At 46.5% G+C, this 23535-nt stretch overlaps 1 protein-coding gene and 1 long non-coding RNA gene across 4 annotated transcripts in view; one reads left to right on the top strand and one right to left on the bottom strand.

Annotated features, from left to right (window-relative positions):
• LOC144141185 (uncharacterized) overlaps positions 1 to 4522 on the bottom strand; it is a 96657-nt gene extending 92135 nt beyond the window's left edge. The window contains exons 1-2 of the long non-coding RNA XR_013316465.1: positions 4318 to 4522; positions 3847 to 4040 (exon numbers count right to left, since the gene is read on the bottom strand). This is a non-coding gene — a long non-coding RNA (uncharacterized LOC144141185). The remainder of the gene's footprint in view (positions 1 to 3846; positions 4041 to 4317) is intronic.
• The window catches only part of LOC144141182 (uncharacterized), a 92258-nt gene extending 76653 nt beyond the window's left edge, over positions 1 to 15605 (top strand). Inside the window, exons 5-6 of one of the 3 annotated variants that reach the window (XM_077672744.1) lie at positions 7938 to 7993; positions 14506 to 14628. In XM_077672744.1, the coding sequence (XP_077528870.1) occupies positions 7938 to 7955 (18 nt within the window). In that variant the 3' untranslated portion in view covers positions 7956 to 7993; positions 14506 to 14628. Of the gene's footprint in view, positions 1 to 4532; positions 5274 to 7937; positions 7994 to 14505 lie in introns of those variants that run through there. The other 2 variants (XM_077672743.1, XM_077672742.1) reach the window with 2 other exon arrangements.
• Positions 15606 to 23535: the final 7930 nt, after the last annotated feature.

The following is a 23535-nucleotide window of genomic DNA, read 5'->3' as shown; positions in this document are numbered from 1 at the left end:
CCAGATGCATCTGAATGTACCCCCGTGTCACAGGCATCTCGGCATGCCAAAGAGTGTCGCCAGCTCTCAAGGGCCCTGACTTCCGAGGAGCAATCTGGACAGAAGCAGCGTCACGACGGTGGAACTCCGCCCCCTGAGTTCGCTGCCGGTTGACTTGTGTGGCTGTGAATACTCTCGGCTGTTCGTGGTATTGCTCAGAAGTTACTGTCCAAGTATCACGGCCCTTACCGTGTAATGGAGCACGCATCCCCAGTGAACTACGTAGTTGAGCCGCTCATTTTGTCTCCGGACCTCTGTTGTCGCGGTCGCGAAACTGTGCACGTTGACCGTCTCAAGGCTTACCACGAACCGATGGTTTTATCTTGCCTTTAGGTCGCCAGGATGGCTCCTTTTCTTCGCGGGGGGGATTGTAGTGCAAAAGATTCGCCCATTTAGAGTATGCTATCAGTCACTGCGAAGAACGCACTATGCCCCGTGTGGGTATGCTCTGATACGGTGGCCATGGGCAATAATGGGTATGTAGTGAATGGGCACTGTGAAGACGACGAGGAGATAGCAGCGGCCTCGTGGAGAACGCGCCACGATCTCTGATAGCTCGCTGCATCGTAATCATCGCTCCGGCTAGTCCTGTCAGTGCATACCTGAATACCGTCACCTGAAACGCTACCATTCCCTGCCAATAAACACCCCTTCACTGTCAATAATAGCATATCCCGCAACGAATTTTCTGAATATGTCCTCGCACTAGATACGAATAAATTATTTAAAAACGTTTGTCAACCAGGCATTCTACAAGACCTCGCGTTTGCTTTTCCGAGTGAGAAGGCTCAAGCATAGATTCGGAACTTCCTGCAGCACCGCCCTATTCATCCCAACCCCCAGCCTACCACCTACAATCTTGATAGTGGTGTCCCTGAGGAATCAATCTTGGGACCCCTACTTTTCAATCTTGCGATCAGTGGCGTAGCGCGCACTCTGGAGCAAGAAACTGCCGCCCGGTTTGCTTTCTATGTGGATGATGTCATGGTATGGACTGAGGCAAGCGATTTCCCTTCCAAAGAGCCCCTGTAGTCTGAACTGCATGCTGCGATCTTCAGCCTGAAGAACAGTTTGTCCCGCTTCCAACTCCAGTTATCCCCTGCCAAAACGCGACTGCTCAGCGTTGACCGTAAACGTGCACCAAATAAGGACCAGAATATCTCTCTTCAAGTATAACAGACTCTTATAGAATCTTATAGTGGCACTATTCGTCTGCAGGGTCTTCCCGTTAGCGGTGGCAACAGCCCGAAACAATCGGTAGCCCAGCTTAGGAAGACCTGGACCCTACTTTACACCAGGTCACCCGGTTGTCCAATAAATATGGTGGGTCGCACCAACAAGCTTTCACCATGCTCGCTGGTGCAGGGGCGCGTGGATGATTATGCTACGGCTTCCGGGTGTATGATCTACGTCCGTCCAGTGTTAATGCCCTTCAGAAGCTAAATCGTCATCTTCTCCGTGCTTTTAGTGGCCTTCCTAATTTCACGCGAGTCGATATTCTGCAACAAGTGGTTCCACTTCCGCCCCTTCCAACCCTTATAGAGGAAACCAAGCTGCGACTCCCGCACCGTGTGGAGCATTCTCCTCAAGGACGAGTCCTTATCGAATGGAATCAACTAAAAATGATTTTAACCAAACGAACGTCTCCCGCTCATTCCTCCGTGGGGGTGACCTTCGATCGGCATCCCGCGTCCCAGACCAATTAGGAGAAATCATCAAACTGACCGAGAGCAGTATGTTCAAGCCCTCGTCAACGACAAGGTCGAAGTTGAAGCAGACATTTACACGGACGCTGCGGTCCACGGAACAACGGCGGCCATAGTATGGACCTCTAGGAATATCTTCCCAATAAATTGATCCCGTCACGTCTCTAATACATACGGGCTTGTGGAAAAAGTGGAACTCATGGGAATTTTGGGAGAAATCTGGCACATTGGCGAACATTCATCCACCCTCTCTATCAAGAAGTTCAGAATAATCAAGGACTCCCACGTCGCTTATTGGAAGCTGAATCGTATGTTCTCGCCTAATAGCACGGCAACCCGCATTCTGACGACGACGATACGTTACCTATAAGAAGAAGGCTTCACGATTCGCATTGTCTGGACATCGGGGCACACCATGAGTGCACATGGCAACCTTACTGCACACGCTGCTGCCAGGGAACGACTTCAAGCACTTTCCATAGTAACTTCGGCTTCGGCATCTAAAGAAACTAAGCCGACAACACTTGCAAGATACGATGCCGGAGTGAGTTCTCTACCTTATCACCAGGCATATGCTCCAGGGAAATATTCGCGAACAAAGTCCACGCAAATGCGGGCTACACCCCTCACGTCATTTACAAATGGACAGCCCCTGCAGGTTCCGAGCTCCACCACTGCCCGCACTGTGGTTGTGATGGCACACCAAATTTATTTCATCTTATCTTATTCTGTCCCGCCTTCGGCAGAGGCTGTGCACAGCTTCTAGCCGTTGGCCCGGTACCTACATCCGAATCCGAACACATATGCCTGGTGCGGGAAGATCCACCAACCCTTGAAATGATTACAGAATGCGCTGTTGAGAATGGTTTCTTCAACATGGTCTCGAAACGTGTCCGAATCCTCTAGAGTTCAATAAACACGCTCCATCTGCCTGGTTTATATGTGAAAAGTGAGAAGAAAAAAAGCAACGGTGAACCCCACATAAACAGCAAGCATTTGCATTAATGTGCAGAGAACTGTGTGAACAGGGAGCATTGGCTTTCCCCTACCTTTTTCCCTGTCTCCCCAAAGAATATCTGTCCTCCTTACCTCAATGAAGTATTTCTCTCTCTATGCCTACATGCCCTCAAATACATCTTTACAGCCGATTGGGTTAGTCGCTAACGAATAGCCAGCGAGGCTGGAGTTCGAGTTCAAATTATGCATCCTGTAGAAACAATGAATGTGAATGTTGTTTAAGTAAACTCAGTGTGCAAAGTTTCAGCGTTTGTACTGTACTTTATTTTGTACTGTTTCTTGTACTTTGCGTGCCTGTAGGGCTGACAAGGCAGAACATGTGTTGTCTGCAATATGTTAAAAAAACACGGGACATACTGGCTGATTTGTGCGATATGCCCCACTCGTAAGACTACTTTGAAGACAAACTGCCGACGTTCTACGACTCATTGTTGAAATCTGTATATCATAAACATGTTGTCGATCTTTTCATGACGTGTCGTTCAACTCACTTCGATATCAGACCTTTATGATGTTCGAGCATATCGACATGTCGTAGAAGGCCTTACGATGTCAAAGACATGCCGTAACACTTATTTGGCATGTCATTGAGGTCTTTGAGACATCGGACCTTTACGATGTCAGAGGACAGCGATATGTCATTGAAATCCTTACAATATCAATGACATGTCATAACGCTTCTTCGACATGTCATTGAAATATTTGTGATATCGAAGACCTGTAGTTGAAATCTTTACGATATCATTCATGTCGTACGGAAATCAATGCCATATTTTGAGCATGGTTGTCACCCCCGGTATCGAAAGCGTGGTGGAAAGGTTGGAATGAGTCAGGAGTGATTCCAACAACGTTATTGCCTTTTTCCCGTTCATAATTCCTTAACCATGTCTTTTACTGAAGGACAGGGGTTTGTTTTCATGTCCCCAGACACAAGATGCCAGCATACACAAACATTCATAAGGAATACAGCGACATATTTGCGAGCACGGCCGAACAGGACATCGGCTATCTCTTGTAAATACCTCTGGCAACGTGTGCCGAAACAATTACGCAAGGTTAATATAGTGCGGCATATAGCACTTACCCGTGCTCACCGAAGAGATCTGTTGTCAGTCACTACTTTGCAGGAGCTGCCGTCGGCGTCATGTGGCCATGCCTCCATGGAAGGGCTGCAGTGTGCTGGTTTGGACTCGGTTCCATGTAAGCCTCTGGCAGTCCTTGATATTTGAGAGGTTGGCCTGAGTGTGCTGGGCGAGCTTCATCCGCTGGCTGACGGGCCTAAGACATGTGCAAAAAGAACAAGCCCATGGTGAACGTACTGTGCCCGGGGCTTGCGACGTGACCATTCATGTAGTGTTTGCTGCTTCCTGTAAATGTACCTCTGTTAGTCAACACTATTTTAAAGCAAAGCTTTCTACCTCTACCCTCCAAGGGTTCTTTCGCGACCGTTGGGGTCAACAGAAAATTCTCGCGAAGAAATAAAAGAATTTACTTGCACCGCCAGGAATCAAACCTGGAACTAATAGAGTAAGAAATCCAGAGCCCGTTGTCTTACCGATTTAGCTACTAGCCAACGCTTGAGAGGGGGAAGACAAGTGGTACACTCACCAAGCACATCTGCCGCTGCACATTCATATCACCCCCTGCATTCTCCTGAATGCCACGCGATAGCGATTAAAGGAAGATCACACCAACCCATGGCATACCACTGGGCACGGCGGCACAACCAGTATGCGGTGGTCTGAAAACCCGTTTGTCTTCCTTCTACAGTTCCTTCGATTGCTTGGCCCCCTTTTTGCCGAGCGTTCCGATCTGCAAGTAGGAGATGCGCATGCGCTGCACCCGGCGACCAGCCGCATCTTGCCTCGCCGGTCATCAACTGCACACCCGGACCACCTGCCTTTGCAGCTATCAGTCACGCGTGCATTACTGATACCAGAAGTCGTCCATGCGGCGCCGTTGCGGATTCCGGCTATATATGAGCGTCCTGTTCACTCCTCGGCCACTGGGCACGGCGGCACAGCCAGTATGCGGTGGTCTGAAAACCCGTTTGTCTTCCTTCTACAGGTGAGCAAACGTTGTGGAAAATGCTTTCGCTCAAGCGACCCGTTCTTGTGCTGCCGTGCCCATGGTCTTCTGGTGTGTCATATGTTTCTGGCTTGTTGCGACAATTGCTCCTCCTGGGCGGAGACATTAAGGCAAATCCTGGTCCTGACTTGGCTAAAATTGCGAAACAGCTAGAAAGTATCGCTGCTGACCTAAATGACATAAAAGCTACTAACCGATATAAGAAACTATTGGACGCCTTGGCGATTCTGGAGGAGAAAGTTGCTGCTTGCCAAACTGAAATAGCTTCTATGAGTACCCTAATTCAGCAACTTGAAAAGGAAGTTGATCAGCTCGAAAACCATAGTAGAAGATCAAACCTGATACTGTACAGCCTACCGGAAAATGAAAACTAGACCAGTGACACACTTGAACATGTTGTCAACAAAGAAGTAATTCAAGACATACTGGAGCTTGAACCAATTAAGATTGAGCGCATTCATCGAATAGGTAGGCCAGCACCAAACAAAATTAGACCAGTTATTTTTAAGAGAAAAGACGCAAACGACAAGATCTCAATTCTTAAGCAAGGATCTAAGCTGAAAGATTCAGATTTCTCCATTGGTGAAGATTTCTCCCGTAGAGTGCGAGACATCAGACGTAAACTGTGGGCAAGTTCGAAACCGAACCGCGACAAAAAAGAAAAAGTGTCGTTAGTTTTCGACAAACTATTCATTAATAGCAACGTTTACACTTGGGATACCGAAAAGGATGAACGCAACTTCTGCAAAAAAAACGACGAACGAAAGCCAAATCGTCCAGTGACGAGGCAACAAGCACAGGCACTAAACCACGCATAGTGAACAAAAATATTCCCACATGGCCAATCAACCAAAAACCCAGGAGCACCCCTAACAGTATTTATTTATTTATTTATCTAATACCCACAGCGCCAGGGGCATTACAGTGGGGGGGAAGAACACAACAAAATAACACAGGGTTGCAGTTCGCCGCACACCGGCCTTACAGTATTGCAAGCGCACAAAACATCTGTGCAATGCAGATATACACCACAAATAAGCACCTATAAAATCGTTACGTTTATACAACGCAAATAGAAAAACACTCAAAACAACCAAACTCGTTACACCAAATTCGAAAAGAACGAATCATTTGGTATAACCGATACAATGTCATAGGACAATTTGTTCCAGTCGCGAATAGTCTGGGGGAAAAAAGACGACCGAAACGATTGAGTTTTGCAAAAGTATTCCCTTACCTTAAATGGGTGATCGGTACGTTTTGATGTATAATGGGGAGGCAAGAGATAGTTTTCACGTACTATGCCTGTTTGACAATGATAAATTGCATGAAAAAGTTTTAATCGAAATTTTTTGCGGCGGGTTTCCAACAAATCCCAGTTTAGCTGGTCTTTCGCTACGGTCGCACTAAATCCAACCCCCGATCTGCCGGAAACAAAGCGCGCAGCTATATTTTGTAACCTTTCCAGTTTCTGTTTATCGCGGACTGTCGGCGGATCCCATACTGTGCATGCATATTCCATGATGGACCTTACGTTTGCCTTGTAGAGCAGGTCTTTAGATTCTAAAGGGAAGTCTTTTGCATTCCTACGAAGGAAACCCAATGCCCTACCCGCTCGAGCTGCCACATAGTCAACCTGGGAAGACAAATGGGAAGACAACCAAAGATAATGGGAAGACAACCAAAGAAAAGCAACTGCTCCTGCTAAATCTGAATGCTCGTAGTCTAAAAAATAAAACTGACCAGTGTGAAATTATCTTGCTTCAAAATGACCCCCACATTGTCGTAGTGACAGAAACTTGGCTCCGAAGCGAAATAACAGATGATAGCGTCTTCCCCGCGTCGTATCGCAGAATAAGACAGGGCTTCCAGACAGGGCTTCCAGAGGTGGGGGCGTGGCCGTTATTTTAAAGAACAACATACAGGCCGTTTTGTTGCCTGATATCGACGAACTTGAATGCTTGTGCATAAAGGTTTGGTGTTTGGGGTACTCTTTCGTTCTTTGCGCGCTTTACAGGCCTCCTGATTCCTCGTCGGAATATCTAAATAAACTTCGAGAGCACGTGTCAAAATATATTAACAGAAACATTTTTCTGATTAGGGATTTTAACCTGCCGGGGATTGACTGAAAACGATTGATGGCTGGTTCAGAATTTTTGAAACGCACAAACCTAGTGTTTGATATCATGCTTACACATAACCTAATACAAGTTGTCAACGAAAGAACTCGTGTACAGGGCCCCTGTAGTTCTGTTTTGGATCTTGCATTTATTCCCCGCGATTTTGATAAATGTTCTGTTGAAATAGAACCAGGAATATCTGACCACCACTTAGTATGCCTTACTGTACCCCTTCTCAAGTTAAGCTCCTAAGATAAGTCCACGACGCGGTATTTCAAAGATTACTCACGAGCTAACGACAAATCTGTGCTTGAATATGTAGAAATATGTCTTGCTGATTTCGACGGTGACGACGTTTGCAACCTATGAGACCGGTTTAAGGACATGTGCCATTACTGCCTTGACAACTTCATACCGATCAATTGCAAAAAAATTCACAAGCGTACACCCTGGATAACACGTAAAATCATACATTTGAAACGCAAACTCAAAAGATTAAAGAAGAAGAATGCACAGCCTGACGTCATCAGACAGATTAAAAATGCTTTGCAAAACACAGTGCGCTGCTCAAAGGACTACTACTTTCAAACACTCCTACCAAACTTCATGACAAATGATCATGACAAACTTCATGACAAATTTTGGCATTACATTACTGACAAAAAGCAGCCTGTAAGGGAAATGAAAGTCGCTGGTTACCTAATTTCGGACACTGGAATCATTGCTCAACATTTCAATCGTTATTTTCGCAGTGTGTTTTCTCCTGCGCGAACGTGTCCACTGTAATATCGGATCCTGGCATTTATGACGCCGATTTTGTATCTTACTCTGGTGTACTATATATGCTGTTAAATTTGAAAACCAAGTCTTCTTGTGGTGCTGACCAAATTCCAAACGTCTTTTTACGCAGATATGCCGAACTACTTGCTAAGCTTCTGGTTGTAATATTTCGCACTTCTTTATCCAGTGGGAAGCTACGGAGTGACTTGAGGATGGCTCTGATTGTTCCTGTTTTTAAAAAAGGTGACCGGTCCAGCCTTCAAAATTACCGTCCGATATCTTTAACGTCTCAATGCTGCAAGATCATTGAACAAATTATTTCCAAACAGATTTTTGAATTTCTAGACGAAAATGCAGTACTAACAAATTTTCAACATGCTTTTAGAAAAGGTTATTCCACGGTAACCCAATTGGTGACAATAATTCATTAGTTTGCAGCGTGTCTTGACAGCAATGGCCAAATTGATGCTATATTTTTAGATTTCAAAAAAGCATTCGACAAGGTACCACATGACAAATTAATGGCAAAACTTAAAAACATTCACATTCCGGATATTTTTGTTTGTTGGATTGCAGCCTACCTATCCAACCGCCAACAGCTTGTAAAAATTAACGAATGACAATCTCGGTGTCTTCCTGTCACCTCTGGGGTTCCACAAGGTAGTGTTTTGGGACCATTGCTTTTTCTGTTGTATATTAACGATTTAGTAACTGTTGTTGACCCTACTGTTCTAATTCGATTGTTCGCTGACGACTGTGTTTTGTTTCGGGAAGTCACAAGTACTAATGATCTGAACGAACTTGAGAAACACATTGAAAACGTGCGTAAGTGGTGTAGAATGGGGAATGGAATTAAATTTGGAAAAAAGTGTATATTTTTGTGTAGCAAGAAAGAAAAACTCCAGTGAACACGTGTATAAATTAGGATCGTCTTCACTCACACATGTTGACAGCTATAAGTACCTCGGCGTTACATTAACAAGCAACTTATCATGGAACTCGCACATAGATAATATTTGCTTTTCTGCCTTCCGGAAATAATGCTTCCTAAGATGTAAGCTCAGAAATTTCCCTCCAAACGTAAAGCTTCTTAGTTATTTTTCTTTCGTTAGGCCGAAGCTGGAGTATGGCAGTATCGTGTGGGGCCCCCATACTAAACAAAACATTAAGAAACTTGGAAGGATTCAGCGGAAGGCCATTCGGTTTGTTTAGTCTACGTTTTCGCGAACGGACTCCCCCACAGACCTAATGCTAGCTAATAATATTCCTTCCCTTCAGGATCGTAGAAAGAAGTCCCGCCTTGATTTTCTGTCTCTTTTATATAATCGCAAACTTGCCCTTGATCCAATCCCTTTTCTTTCTCCATTAAACACAAGACCGACAAGACATCCCCAACCAAATGCACTAACTCCGTACTTCGCGAGAACGCACACGTTCAAATTTTCGTTTTTTCCACGCACCATTTCAGACTGGAACCAGATAACCGAATGAAGTACTTGCGATACTGGGTAACTGTGCATCGTTTTTTGTGTATGTTTTGCTCTATTGCTCTTTGCATTGTACCATGCCCTCCTGCTTGGAGCAAATTGTGGTCCGCAGTACGTATTAAATAAAAATATCACTTCTATTGAGCCAATGTGATAGAGCCTGTGGCTTCCAGTGTTCATGTAAAAAATCTCAGCTCCTTGTAATCCGCCCTCACGCCAGACGACACCTCAAGGAACACACTCAAATACTCCTTGATGGCCAGGCCACCACTCGAAGCCCTAGTGTCAAGATCCTGGGCCTACATCTTCACGGCAACACCAAGAGTGGCGTATCCTTGCAGCGCCTCAAACACAGCATCAATAAAATCATACGCATGATCAGGCGAGTTGGCACGACGAAGCGAGGCCACAAGGAATCCGATACCTTTCGATTAGTTCAAGCTTTTGTCCTCTCGAGAATTACATCGACCCATGTCTTCTTCTCAGCAAGAAGGGCATAAAGATGCTTTATATATTGATTAGAAAGGCGGTGAAGTAAGCCATTGCTCTTCGCATGAGTGCGACCACAGAGAGGCTGCTTAGCACGGGGCTCTACAACACGGTGGAAGAGCTGATAGAGGGCCATCTTTCTATTCAGAAGTTCCGAATGAGCAGAACTGCGGCGGGTCGCCGCATCCTTCACCAGACTGGCTCTGAAGCACAAAATGTCAGCACAAAATGTCACTCCACTTGATGTACTCTTGGACGTCTGGCGACAAGAACTAAAGATGCCCCCTTTGCTTAGAAAAATGAACCCCCCACACAACGAGGGTCTCCTGTAAGCACGGGCTCAAGCGCTCAACACCACCCTCGGTGGGAATCATGCAGTTATCTACAGAGACGCCTCCCAAGATCAAGGGCAGCAGTACGCGATCCTCGTGGCTAGCTCCAGACCGAACTCCTTGCTTCTGATTCACTCAAGACCGAAGCCATGACGGCAGCAGAAGCGGCAGCCATCGCCTTGCCTCTGACTCAACCAGGAGTTCGTAAGGTATAGTCACCAATTCCCAACAAGCCTACCGGATTTACCAGTCGCGTGTGGTGTCCCGACCTGCATGGCGTGTGCTAAAAAACCAGTCCCGAATTGGTTCCATTCAGCTTATCTGGACACCCGCTCACGCTTCCACGGAGGGCAACGAATACGCCCACCAAGCCTGCACTTTTACCCCCCGTGCTATGGACCTGCACCAGGACAGTCACCCGCTTGTCTCGTTCACGGACATAACCGAGCATTATCGCCTTATGTGACAGAAGATACCTTCGCCTTACACAGACGCTTCCCAAGATCAAGGGCAGCAGTACGCCATCATCGTGGCTACCTCCAGAACCAACTCCTTTCTTCTGATTAAAGAACAAGAAACTACCCTACGGCTCATACAATCCGGCTCCTTCTCACACCCGACGCGTCTTCACTTAATGCACCCGCATAGCTACAACGCTCAATGTAAATTTTGCTCAGAAGTAGGAACACTCTGCCACATAATCGGGGTGTGCGACTTTAGCCCTGAGCACCCTCCTCTCATTCCGTCAACTGAGGAACAATAGCAATGGGAGATGCGGCTGTCCAGCCACTGTCTGCCTACCCAGCTTCAGTTGGTGTAGAGAGCACAGGCGGCGCGGACTGAATAGGGCCTATAGTGAAGAAGGAAGCACTCCCCTGGAGGCACTCTGGGCAGTTCAGAAATTTGAACAGAAGTGAAGGGGACGTGAGAGGACGTTCCGCCTTCATTTATTGAAGAGTGCCTTGCGAATAGCAGAAGGCGAATAGCGGCGGAGACGGGAGAGCCATGGCGCCGGTGCTGGTACTGCGTGGTCTAGTCCGAGCGCGGTGCTGTCGGCTCAGTGCCTGGGTTCCAACGGCGGGCCGCGTGACTCGTGCCTCGTGGCTCCCGGCTCGGGACAGGATCTGAGGTCACGCGGTGCACTGCTCTGGCTGCGCGAGCTAGGCTGCCGCGGCTGAGCTGTTACAACTACTCCCCCTCCAGTTGGCTCGCGGTTTTAGACGCGAGAGAACGAACGAGAAATGAGCAAAATATTGAGAACAAAAAATGTCCTATGTACACTGTACGCTATATACAAATTCATTCCAGTTGCAGTCCCAGAGGGAGGGGAACGGCAAGCTGTACGCTATTTACAAGTTGTGTCCAGACCGGCTGAGGCCATGGAAGCTGTCCGTTAGTTTTCCATTATTTCGGGTGGTCGTACCAGGGTGCTCAGCGGTGGACGAGTCACTGGACGCAGGACTAGTCGAGGAGGGAAAGAAAACAGGGTTTTCTGGTTGAACAGGGTGTGGCACTAAAGCACTGACGAGTATCTGGTGATACCACGTGTGTGTTTGGGTGCCGGGTGCTTCGTATAACAATAGAATAATGCTCCTGCTTTTCGAACACGCTGGGGTGGACATCAGCACACCTTAACACGTGCTTTCAGTTGAGGACGTTCGGAGTGGAAGGTTGTCACTTGGCCACCGTGCCTGACGTGTTGCTGCTTTGCCGTGTGTTTGCGTTCGCACTGATGATTGAAGCCACGGGCCAGTGGTCGTTTGCGATGATTGCAGATTACCCGCTGGTGCGTAGTCTTGGCCATCGTTCTTCCAGACCCGATAACCGAGGCGAAAGGCTTGCGTGGGCACGTCTTCTGAATTACAGGTGTTGCGTCTGTGCGTTAGAATTGTTCGATGGTTGTGACGGTGGAGGCTAATCCTTGGTCGTTGGACTTGCCGCACTCAGGGGGCTTTGCACCCTTAGCTACGTCTGACTGATGAGGTATAACTGGCGACGTGCTGCTTATTCGTTGCGATTAACTGCAAGGAGCTGGATTGGAGGTGGAAGGGCCTAAAATGCCTCTCTTTTGGGTGAAGGTAGTCGCACGTTCTGGTGCATCAGCGCAGACACAGTGGTCAGCGTCCCGCGCGTGGTTCCCTGTTGGCACTGTGATCATGGTATCTGCAGGCGATGCGGAGCAGAGAACTGATGGCGATGTCTCCGACGTCGGCGAAGGGACGCAGCCAAAAGTGAGGGACGCACTGTGCTTGTTGTTGGATCCCAGTTGTGACACGGGTACCAAACCTGGCTTGGATGTCTGTCCATGTGGTGAACGTATAGATGGCATAAACTCTCTCGCGGTTGCAGTCGAGGATGGGGCCGAGACACACTTGGGCATGCATGTCTGACCCACTGGTATGACGAGGTACAGACATGGTGGAGATCCTGCAGGCACGTCGTTACGGGTAGTCAGGGCTGCTGGAATGCTAGGCGGTGATGAGATCGCGAGCCCTGGTGTTGAGTTGAAGCTTGCGATCCTCTCGCTTGCTTCAACTCCCAGTTGAAGCAAGCGAGAGGATCGCTTGCTTCAACTGGGAGTACTGGACCGACGGAGCAGAGAGAAGATTTTCGCGAATGATGCACAGGCGGTCGGTTGGCAGGGCTCGAGTCGCCGCTTTGCACTTGGGAATATCACTCGTAATGCCGTTGACAGCAAAAAGCGCTTCGGCCTGAGCTAGCCACTCTGTCACATCTTTGGCGTAAAATGGCTGTAGCTGAGGGTAGGGTTTGGGCCTGATAACTTCTCTCTCGTAATCTACTTCACGAAAAAGCTCACCGAACCTGATAAGCTTCGTGGTGGTATTGACGGTTCCGTGGGCTTAAATGGCAGTCAAGTGCGTATCAGCGTCAGGTGAGGCCGCAGTGTTTTCTTGAGATGCGGAGGAAGGAACTGAACGGGGCGTCTCCGCAGCGGCAGTTGGTGGTCCTGGGGCTGTTGCGGCAGGAGAAATTTGCTGACGATGAAAAGGGGAGGCGTCCAGCCGAAATGAACCAGGACTGCCTTTTTGAAGTCGTCGTACACATTAGGGCTCTGCAGTGGAAGCCGAAGTTGTGCCACGATGCGTTCTAGGACAGCCTTGCTGGCGATGTTGCAGCACTGCGCCTGGTCGTTGATGCCTCGGATGAAGAAATGGCTCTCAAGCAGCGTGAACCACACGAGAGGGTCTGTTTCGTAAACCTCCTGTAGTCCCGGAAGCATCAGGTTGGGCGTCTCCACGGATGAGCTTCGGAATGAAGACCGGCTCGGTAAAGCCATAGCTGACGTGTCCCAGAGCGCGATCGCAACGCTGACGTAGCGTTTGTGATGCCGCTGAGACAGTTGCCGTGAAGGCCTTTAGCTGCGGTGCGGGCTCGTTTTCCGGGTCACCAATTATGAAGGGGACGTGAGATGACTTTCCGCCTTCATTTATTGAAGAGTGCCTTGCGAAGAGCAGAAGGCGAACAGCGTCGGAGACGGGGGAGCCATGGCGCCGGTGGTGGTACTGCGTGGTCCTGTCCGAGCGCGGTGCTGTCGGCTCGGTGTCTGGATTCCAAATGCCGGCCGCGTGACTCGTGCCTCGTGGCTCCCGGCTAGGGACAGTATCTGAGGTCACGCGGTGCACTGCTCTGGCTGCGCGAGCTGGGCTGCCGCGGCTGAGCTGTTACAGAAGTATTCTCACCTCCTCCTCGAGCTTCTCCTCCTGATCCTCTTCCGACTCCTCCTGATCCTCTTCCGACTCCTCCTCATGCCACTCCTCCTCCTCCTGTGTCTCTGCCGCGGAACTCGTCGCCTCCGTCGGCGACGGCACAGACGGAGAAGTGAGACCGTCTAACACCGTGTTTGAGCTTTATTTTAGAAAAAAAACAGTTTCCACTCATGTACCACACTAATACAACTCAACCGACCCCCGTTCATGCATCATGCATTATTTTAACATTGCGAAGAATATCTCTTTGAAGTAATAGAGGGTGTGGTAAAGTGCATTTCACATCTCTGGTTTCACTATTTGTAGAGCGACGTCAGTGAAGTTAAGTGACGTCGTATGGGTAATCGTTGTGGGTGCCGTTTACAGCTTTGCTTTCCAACTACATTCACAGGGTGAATTGACGCTAATTTTTTTGATGCATTCCTATATCCAAAGACATATCTTATTTTTTCCCAAAACCCCATCGCAGTTTCTTTCGGTAAGCGTAATTTTCCTAGTCAATCCCCTGATTTCTAAGGGCCACTTTTTTGGCACTACCACCACCAACTCGGAAAAGATTGCCGATACATCAGTCTTTGTACTTCTGATTATTGCTTTGTAGGGATACGCGACATCTTGCACCGGTAATCACGTTTTGTCCAACATGTTCTGTTCTTCGCGTCGGCAATTAAACTTCTATGTCTACAACCAAGGTAACTACTTTATATGTTCTGTTTCAGGAAGTGGAATGGACCGTGGCCACCACAATCTCCGGGTCATTCGCCATCTGCCTGAGAAATTCCACTCATCCCGAAATTATTGAGGTGTTTTCTGTGGCTGCCCTCCAGAGCACTGACGTAAACCTGGAGGTGCTCGGCAAGGACACAGTGCGGCGTCTCACGCATGGCGTTATGAAGTTCGTAACTGCGAAAGGTAGCTTTATTCGTGTCAAAGAAAGCCCTCGAAATTTGAGAGGAGAAAAATCAAGCTCGACGTATGACATTCCTACGCAGCTTATTCGCTAATACCCTACGAGTATCAAAAATCAGATAATGTCGCTCCACTACATGTATTCACTGCATATATAAAGGTTACCAGGAATCTGCTTTAGTTTTAGGAAAACGTTATACAGGCAACTTTCTTCATAAAATAACGAAAAGTACTGAAAAAGCTGTACGGGAATGAGTATCATGGAATACAAAAATATTAGCCGAAGGTAGATAAGGAGCCAGGGAAACGTAATTGGGCGAATGGATGAATTCTCCAGAAGTACCATTAAGCCATAACTGCCGCAGCTTTGCCCTACCACCGATCTCCGAGCTGAGTAGATATCGATGTGAATAACTAATAGCTTGTAGTTCTAACCGAAGCCTTAATGACCGCCCTATCACAGTCGTGAGCACTACTAATGATCATCGCCCTGTACACGAATGGCTTGTGATCGTGGTCCATTGAATGACAAGCAAAAATGAATTGACTGTGGTTAGCTACAGACCATTAGCTATCATCGCTTTTATTAGTTGCTAAACAACCCATACAAGCAGGAAATCAATGATAGGTCCTAAATTTATCTCATACATTAAAATTGCCTAGGTGTGCACAAACAACCACCATCTGATGCCAACATCTTGCTCCAAGAGTTTGCACTAGTGTGAACTTTGCATCAACAGGCTTTGGGGACATAGCGCGTGTTGTCTTGGAGATTCCTTCGTGGAGAAGAACCAACTACTACTTCCTGCACGTAGTTTTGTCGCATTGTGGTCAACTGGTTTAAGCTGTTTTTTGTCGCTTCCTTGAAAAGAGGAGAATGTGCTTCTCCGCGGACAATTGAACAATAAACCTTGGAAAAAATACAAAATGTGCACCAATGCCTACCTCTATCACATAGATATTTCAACTATTATTTTTCCCCATGAATTTCCAGGCTTTCCACGGCACACGCGAATCAAAGAGCGCCATCGTTTCTCTTAACTTTCTGCAATGGCTGCGACTATCGAAGAGCAGAGGCGCAACCACTCGAGGCACCGCGCATGGGCTGTCTCTTGTCTACATCTGTTACTGCTGTACTCCCCCTGCACTATAATGACCTGCCAAACAGTCCTGCCAAAAGCCCACCATAGGACGGTGAAAATGTCCGCCCACGGAATCCAACTACCTGCAAGCTTAAGAAAGCGCCCCATGCTTCACAACGACCTGGTCACTATTAAAGGGTTACGGCGGACGCAGACGAGGACACGAAAGGAAAAAAAGTCGCTACAAGACATCTCCTGAAAGTGGTTGGAAAGCAAATCTGTAAACGGCACCCATACTGATTACCCATGCGACGTCACTTACATTCACGCACATCGCGCTACAAATACCAAAACCAGAGAGAAGTGACATGGACTTAACCACACCATTTATTACTTCAAAGAGATATTCTTGTTAAGGTTAAATCAATGCATGAAGCATGAACGGTTGAGTTGTATTGGTGTGGAAACAAGAGTGGAAACTTTTTTTTATAAAATTAAAGTAAGCTCCAACCCAGTGTTCGACGATCTGTCTTCTCCGTCTCTGCGCCGCGGACGGAGGCGACGAGATTTGCGGGAGAGAAGGTGGAGGAGGAAGAAATACTTCTGTTCAGATTTCTGAACGGCCCAGAGTGCAGCCCTGGGGAGTGCGAGCGGTTCCACCTTCACTCGTCGGATCGTGACTCCACAACTCAGACACTCATGATGATGATCATGTACAGATGACGATTATAATGGTTATGTACAGGTGAGAGATTGGCCACAGCGGTGGACGGTGAATAGGCATGGTCTACGACAGTTCCACGAGTCTACGAGTACACGAGTAAGCGCTCACATTTCCCCAGTGATTCCTTCTTCTGTGGGGCTTATATGCAGTCCGCACGGCCTGTGTTCTGTCCACCCGCTGAAACTGGGTAGGTAGAGAGGGCCTCGACAGCAGCATCTCCCATTGCTCTTGTTGAGTAGTTGCCGTAAAGAGAGGAGGGCGCTCAGGGCTAAAGTCACACACCCCGATTACGGGGCGGAGTGTTCCTACTTCTGAGCGAAATTTACATTCAGCGTCGTAGCGATTCGGATACATTAAGTGAAGGCGCGTAGGCTGTGGGAAGAAGCCCGGATTGTATGAGCCCTAGGGTACTTTGTTGTTCTCTGGAAAGGTCAGGATAAGGTGAAGGTACGGTCTGTCTCAGTAGGCGATAATGCTGGGTTATCTCCCTGAACGTCACAAGCAGGTGACTATCCTCGTGCAGCTCCTTAGCACGGGAGGTAAAAGCGCAGGCTTGTTGGGTGGGCGTATTTGTTGCCCTCCATTGAAGCATGAGGCGGTGTCCAGATGAGCTGAATGGAATCGTTTGGGGAGTGGTTTTTTAGGTCAGGACACCCAACCTTAATGGTAATTCCACTAGGCTTGCTGGGAATCGATGACTACCCTCCGAACCCCTGGTTCAGCGAGAGCCAAGGTGATGGCTGCCTCTTCTGCTGCCTTCATTTCTCGGGTCCTAAGCGAGGTTCACGCAAGGAGGTTGGTTCTCGAGGTAGCCACGATGATGGCGTATTGCTGCCCTGAATGTTTGGAGGCGTCTGTGTAGATAACTGCATGATCCCCACCGATGGTGGTGTTTAGCGCTTGAGCCCGTGGTTTTCGGTGACCCTCATTGTGTGAGGGGTTCTTAATTCTAAGCAAAGGGAGCATCTTTAGTTTTAGTCGCCAAGAGTCTGAGAGTACTTCAAGCAGAGTGACATTCTGGGCTGCCCAGCCAATCTGGTGAAGCATGCGATTTCCCATCGCTGTTCTGTGTCAGACCTTCTGGTTAAAAAGATGGCCTTCTATCAGCTCTTCCACCGTGTTGTGGAGCCCCGTGCTAAGCAGCCCCTGTTTGGACGCACTCATGAGAAGTCCAATTGTCTGCTCGACCGCCTTTCTAATCATTATATAAAGCATCTCTTTATCTTCCTTGCGGAGAAGAAGACAGGGGGTTGACGTAAGTGACTCTCGAGAGGACAAAAGCTTCAATTGATCGAAAGGTACCAGATTCCTTTAGGCCTCGCTTCTTGGTGCAACTCGCCTGATCATGTGTATGATTTGATTAATGCTGTTTTTGAGGCGCTGTAAGGAGACGTCCCTCTTGGTGTTAGCCTCGAGATGTAGCCTCGAGATGTTGGCCTCGAGATCTTGATGCTGGGGCTTGGAGTGATGGCCTGAACATCAAGGAGTATTTGAATGTATTCCTTGGTTTAGCGTGAAGGCGCTGTGATTGTTCACGTGAACACTGGAGGCCACAGGCTTTAGAAAATTGGCGTACTAGAAGTGAGATGCCATGCATTGGTGTGAGCTTCCTTTAATTTTTGTAACTCTAGCACATGAGCAAGGTGCGCACAGGGCCGCTAGACGGGCGTGAGTGGTCGCGTGACGCTTTCACGTGGCATTCAGCGAGAACGCAGGGGGTAAACCTGTAGAGGTGCTTGGTGAGTACACCACCTGTCTTCCCAGTCTGCGCGTGGGCTATGATGTGCACGCGGTTTCCTTTTCCGATCATTGTTTGGTAAAGTGCAGGATTGGGGGCAAGAAAGAAGAGCCCCCTTTACATGGGACCTATGGAAATTAAACTCTAAACTTTTGGATGACGAAACATTTACGACGTTTCTTAGAAATAAAACTGGCGAACTTGAAGGAACACATAGTGAATTCGGGGCGCTGTGGGAGTTAAACAAGCAAGAGATAAAAATAAAAGCCATACAACGGTGTAGCTGTATAAATATGAAGAAACCAAAAAGGAAAGAATGCTTATAAACAACCTACAGAAATTAACGTTAGAGGAGGCCAGATTGCCCGGGGTGTTTAAGGACGACATTGCACAGATAAAGCATAAGCTTGAACTTATTGAAGAAGAACGCTATCGCGGTGCCCTAGTACGCGGGAGAGCAGAGCAATAGGCAGTAGGTGAGGCGCCCACAAAGCATGCGCTCGGAATAGAAAAAGTACATGCACGACGCAATGAGATCAAGGAGATAACTTACATGGCTAAAGTAACGAGTGAAAAAAGCAAACTCGATAACGCTTTTTATGAGCATTGAAGGACTCTGGTATTACCAAGCACTGTTCACTTTTAAGCGGTGGACGGAGAAAGCTTCAAGTGGGATTTCTAAGACGGGCTGCCTCGTTTGGAAGACGAAATGAAGGACTGCCTTGAACGACCTATTTCGGAATACGAAGTGAAAAGTGCTATTGAAAGCCTGAACCCGGGAAAGTCGCCGGGCCCGATTGGTTAAGCGCTGCTTTTTATAATATGTTTAAATACGAAATAGTAGCTGCGCTAACGAAGATGTTTAATGCAACGTATGATATTAAAACACTACCCTCATGATATTTCACGTCCCACACAGTCCTCATTCCTAAGACAGATGAAGCGGAGAAACTTAAATTTGTCAAGTCGTACCGGCCAATATCATTAAGGAACGTCGACTACAAAATCTTTATGAAAGTTCTAGCACAAAGGCTTCAAAGTGTTGTCCAATAGTAGGGCAACATCAGACGTGCGGAATTAAGGGTCGTAATATTTTTACAAATGTCCATAAAGCAAGGTGTGTCCTCGAGTGCTGCGACACCCTGCATACGGGAGTGGGAGTCCTGCAGATTGACTTGGAAAAAGCGTTTGATTGTGTGTCACACGAGATATTGTTTCGTATTTTGGACCATGTGAACGTTGGGTTTGTAATTAAAGAGGGAGTCGCCCTGGCGTACCGCAATTGCACTACGCGGCTGATCGTGAACAAAAAGTAGGGAGACCCAATGGAAGTGCAGCGTTCGGTGCGCCAGGGCTGCCCACTCAGCCCCCTATTGTTTTGCATATACATCGAAGCCCTGTGTATGAGTATAATCAGAAATAGTGTCATCGAAGGATTTCGACTGCTTGAGTCATAAGTTAAACTTTTGGCTTACGGAGACGACGTGGCCGTTTTTTGTATGAACGAAGAAAGCGTTCAGTTCGTAGTTGACACTGTCAAAAAGTTTGGCATGGTTACGGGTAGTTTTGTGAACTAGGCAAAGTGCCTAGAATTTTGGCATGGGGAATGGTCATCAACACCGCCAACCTTCGCTAATATTAGTCGGGTCACCACTCCAGTGAAGTACTTGGGCGTTGAACTTAAATATTACAGGGATAGGCGATGAAGGAGAAGGCCGAGAAATGGTAGGGGGAAAGGTTGTCAATTTTTGCAAGGGCCACGGCATGTAACTTATTCTTTGTAATGAAGATTTGGTATATCATGCAGGTACTGCCTTGTTCGCGAATCAACGTCCAAAGGCTTCACTGGGTATTTGCGGTGTTCGTTTGGGGCTCAACATGGGAGAGGTGCAGCAGAACAAACCTGTTTCGGAGAGTCAGAGATGGTGGCTTAGGGCTGGCGCACCTGTATGTGCGACAGCTGGTAAACCGGTTTTTGTTTTGGCGACATGTTCGTGACGTGACCCGTTCTTCTAGAGTGTCATGCAAGTACGGCTGGCGCGTGCTATGCCGAAATATGTAGTATCAACATGGTGCATGCCAGGTGGCGTGTATGGGTATTTGAAGGAAATAGTTATGACAGCCTGTTTTCTATTCGGACGTTTTTCTGGCGAGTACCTGTCCTCTGTGACACGCAAAAAACTGTATAAGGACATTTGCGATGTTGTTTTCCCCGTCCCTATGTATAGATATAATTACCGTGCGGGCCCAGGCAAAAATGTGCTAAAGTGCGTCATAAGAATGGAGGTACACCCTGGTGTGAAAACATTTTTTTAATAATAATAATAATGTTTATTTCTGCCTCAAAAACATACAAAGAGATACAGAAAAGCTGGAGAAAAAGCCGTCATTACGGCTTGACTAGGCTGCAGCCCCCGTTCAGACAGGCAACAGCAGTAGCAATGAACAGCGAAGCGGTTAATTACAGCTACAAACAAAACTACGCACGCGTACAAGCTTCATGCGTTAAATAACAAATGGGTGAAGAAATAACACATTCATCAAACAATAAATAAAAACAAACACACATATTTAGAGCATAATGATGTACCGAAAAATTCAGCTGAAATACATTATATATACCTGCAACGCAGTTCCCGGTGCGTACATGTGAACAAATCAAACCCTTCAATATCATACGTGTTCAAAAGAGAAGGCAAAGCATATTTCAAGCATTCCCAACAGGTATATAGGCGCCCCATTCAAACAAACCAGCTTCCTTGCATTCTGAACGGGTAACTTGTTTTTTTTTGTTGAAGATGGGCAGAATTTCGTATATGGTCTATATTCCTTTTGGTTTCTATTTTAAATCGAACACTCAGCAGGTATTTGTACAGGTAATATATTGTGTTTACACCTCCTTCAAGAAGGAGACATTTGCTTGGCGCACAGTACTTCACATTCAAAACATAATGAAGGAACTTTTTTTGCAATAGATGAATTTTCTTTAGAAGTGAGTGTGTGGCAGTTCTCCATACAAGCTGACAGTAGTTCATATGAGAGTAAAATAAAGAGTTATACAATAGCAGCTTTAAAGATTTTGGGAGAATATATCTGATACACCCAACGGTACCGGTTATGCTTCCCAAGCGCGACACAACATGATTTTCATGATTTTCCCATGACATAGTGGACGAAAATACTACACCAAGGCACTTAAACTGATCTACCACTTCTATTTGTCGACAGCTAAACATAATGGGATCGTGGGAGGGAACTGGTTTGTCTTTCGGATGAAATATTAATGCTTTTGTCTTTTTTTCATTTACGCGCATGTAATTAGACTTCGACCATTTCTCCAGCGCGGCCATCAATGTGTTACAGGACTGTATGAGACCATGGACATCTCCACCAGAGAAGAAAACGCTCACATCATCGGCATAAATAATAAATTTTGCATCCCGGTTGATATTTATAATGTCATTAAGGTAAATATTAAATAGCAACGGACCAAGCACACTTCCTTGTGGGACGCCAGAAGAAACTGGTTTTATTTCGGAATATGTATTGTTTATAATGACAGTTTGTTTTCTTTTAGACAAATAGGACTTTATGAGTAGTGCAGCTTGGCCCCTAATTCCGTAGTACCCTAGCTTCTTTAGAAGTAACTCGTGGTTCACGAAATCAAATGTCTTGGAGAAATCTATGAAGATTCTCACTACAAAGGCTGTATTTTCAAATTGTGTAAGAATGTATTCTTTTTGGTCCAGGAGGGCGAGCTCTGTAGATTTGTTTTTCTGAAATCCAAATTGGCATGCTGTATTCACGTTGTGTTTATCCATGTATTTAATTTGTCTGATATGCAAAACCTTTTCCAAGGCTTTCGAGAATATAGGGAGTATAGACACGGGTCTATAATTACTGAAGTTGTTGCGATCTCCACTTTTGAACAGGACTGTTATTTTGGCTATCTGCATTTTCTCTGGAAATACTGATGTCATTAAGCAAGTGTTAAATATATGGGCAACTACTGCTGCTATTATATCTGCAAAATGTTTCAGTGGCCTTACTTGAATATCGTCAATATCTAGACATTTGCTATTGTTTAAGTTGTCTATAACCGATATCACTTCACCTGGTTGTCACAGGTTCTAAGAATAGTGTGTGTACATTCGGAACACGCATATATTCGCATGCATCCTTCAATGAGCCGTCTGCTTTCATATTTGCGAAAAAATGGTTAAACGCATTGGCCAGCTCAGTTCCACTTAGTTCTTTGTCATCAATTTTCAAATTCAACACTTGATTCTGTGGCTGATTACGGTGAAGTAATAAGTTTAACCGACTCCAGGTAACATCATGACGAGCTTTCTTTATATCAAAGAATGCGGAACAGTATTCCGTTCGGGCTGCTCTCAGTTGCTTCGTCAATCTATTTCTAAACTGTTTGAAAAACTTCCAATCATCGACTGTGCGTGTTATTTGAAACGTTTTATAAAGCTTGTCCTTCACTTTAATTTCTGGTCGCAGCTCGGGTGTGATCCACGGTTTCCGAGACTTTCTAGCTGGTTTTCGTGTTGCAAAAGGAAAATAAAAATGATAAAGTTGCTTGAACATTCGCAGGAAATTATTGTAAGCCTCATTTGAATTATTAAGCGTGAGAATGGGGGTCCAGTCAACCTGAATAAGTGCAATACGAAAAGCATTAAGTGAAGCTTTATTTATGCTCTGAAATCTAATGCCTACTTGATGTTTGAGTGGTTGGGCTAGCCTATCCATGCACAACAATATTGGAAGGTGATCGCTAATAGGGCATGATAGGACACCTGCCTGAAGTTTTGGATGGGAAATGTTCGTAATAAAAAGATGTAAAGTGGATTGGCTTTCAGTTGTTATTCGAGTAGGAACTTCAATTAAACTAATAAAACCGTTTGAAGCCAAAACAGTATTAAATTCTCTGGCATAATAGGTATTACAGCTCATATCAATGTTGAAGTCTCCAGAGGCAATAAGCGTGTAGTTTCTATCAGCAACAAACGATAAGAACTCTTCGTAAAACTTCAGAAATATTGTGACATTCTCACTGGGTGGGCGGTAGCAAACAGAGAAAATTATTTTGCCCACACATAGCAATAATATTTCGTAATCAGGTGTAATAACACTGTACGGGGCTAGTATTTCACCATTTACACTCACATCGAGCAACAGTGCTACTCCTCCACCACGGCCCACAGATCTATTGAGGTAATGTGTTGAATAGTTTGCCAATTTGAAGACGTTATGCGCGCCTGTTCTCCATGTTTCACTCAACATAATC

The sequence above is a fragment of the Haemaphysalis longicornis genome, unplaced genomic scaffold (assembly GCF_048455015.1).
Source record: "Haemaphysalis longicornis isolate Haplotype H1 unplaced genomic scaffold, Haemaphysalis longicornis Haplotype H1 scaffold_6, whole genome shotgun sequence".
Lineage (NCBI taxonomy): Eukaryota > Metazoa > Arthropoda > Arachnida > Ixodida > Ixodidae > Haemaphysalis > Haemaphysalis longicornis.
This window is presented reverse-complemented; position numbering and strand designations above follow the sequence as displayed.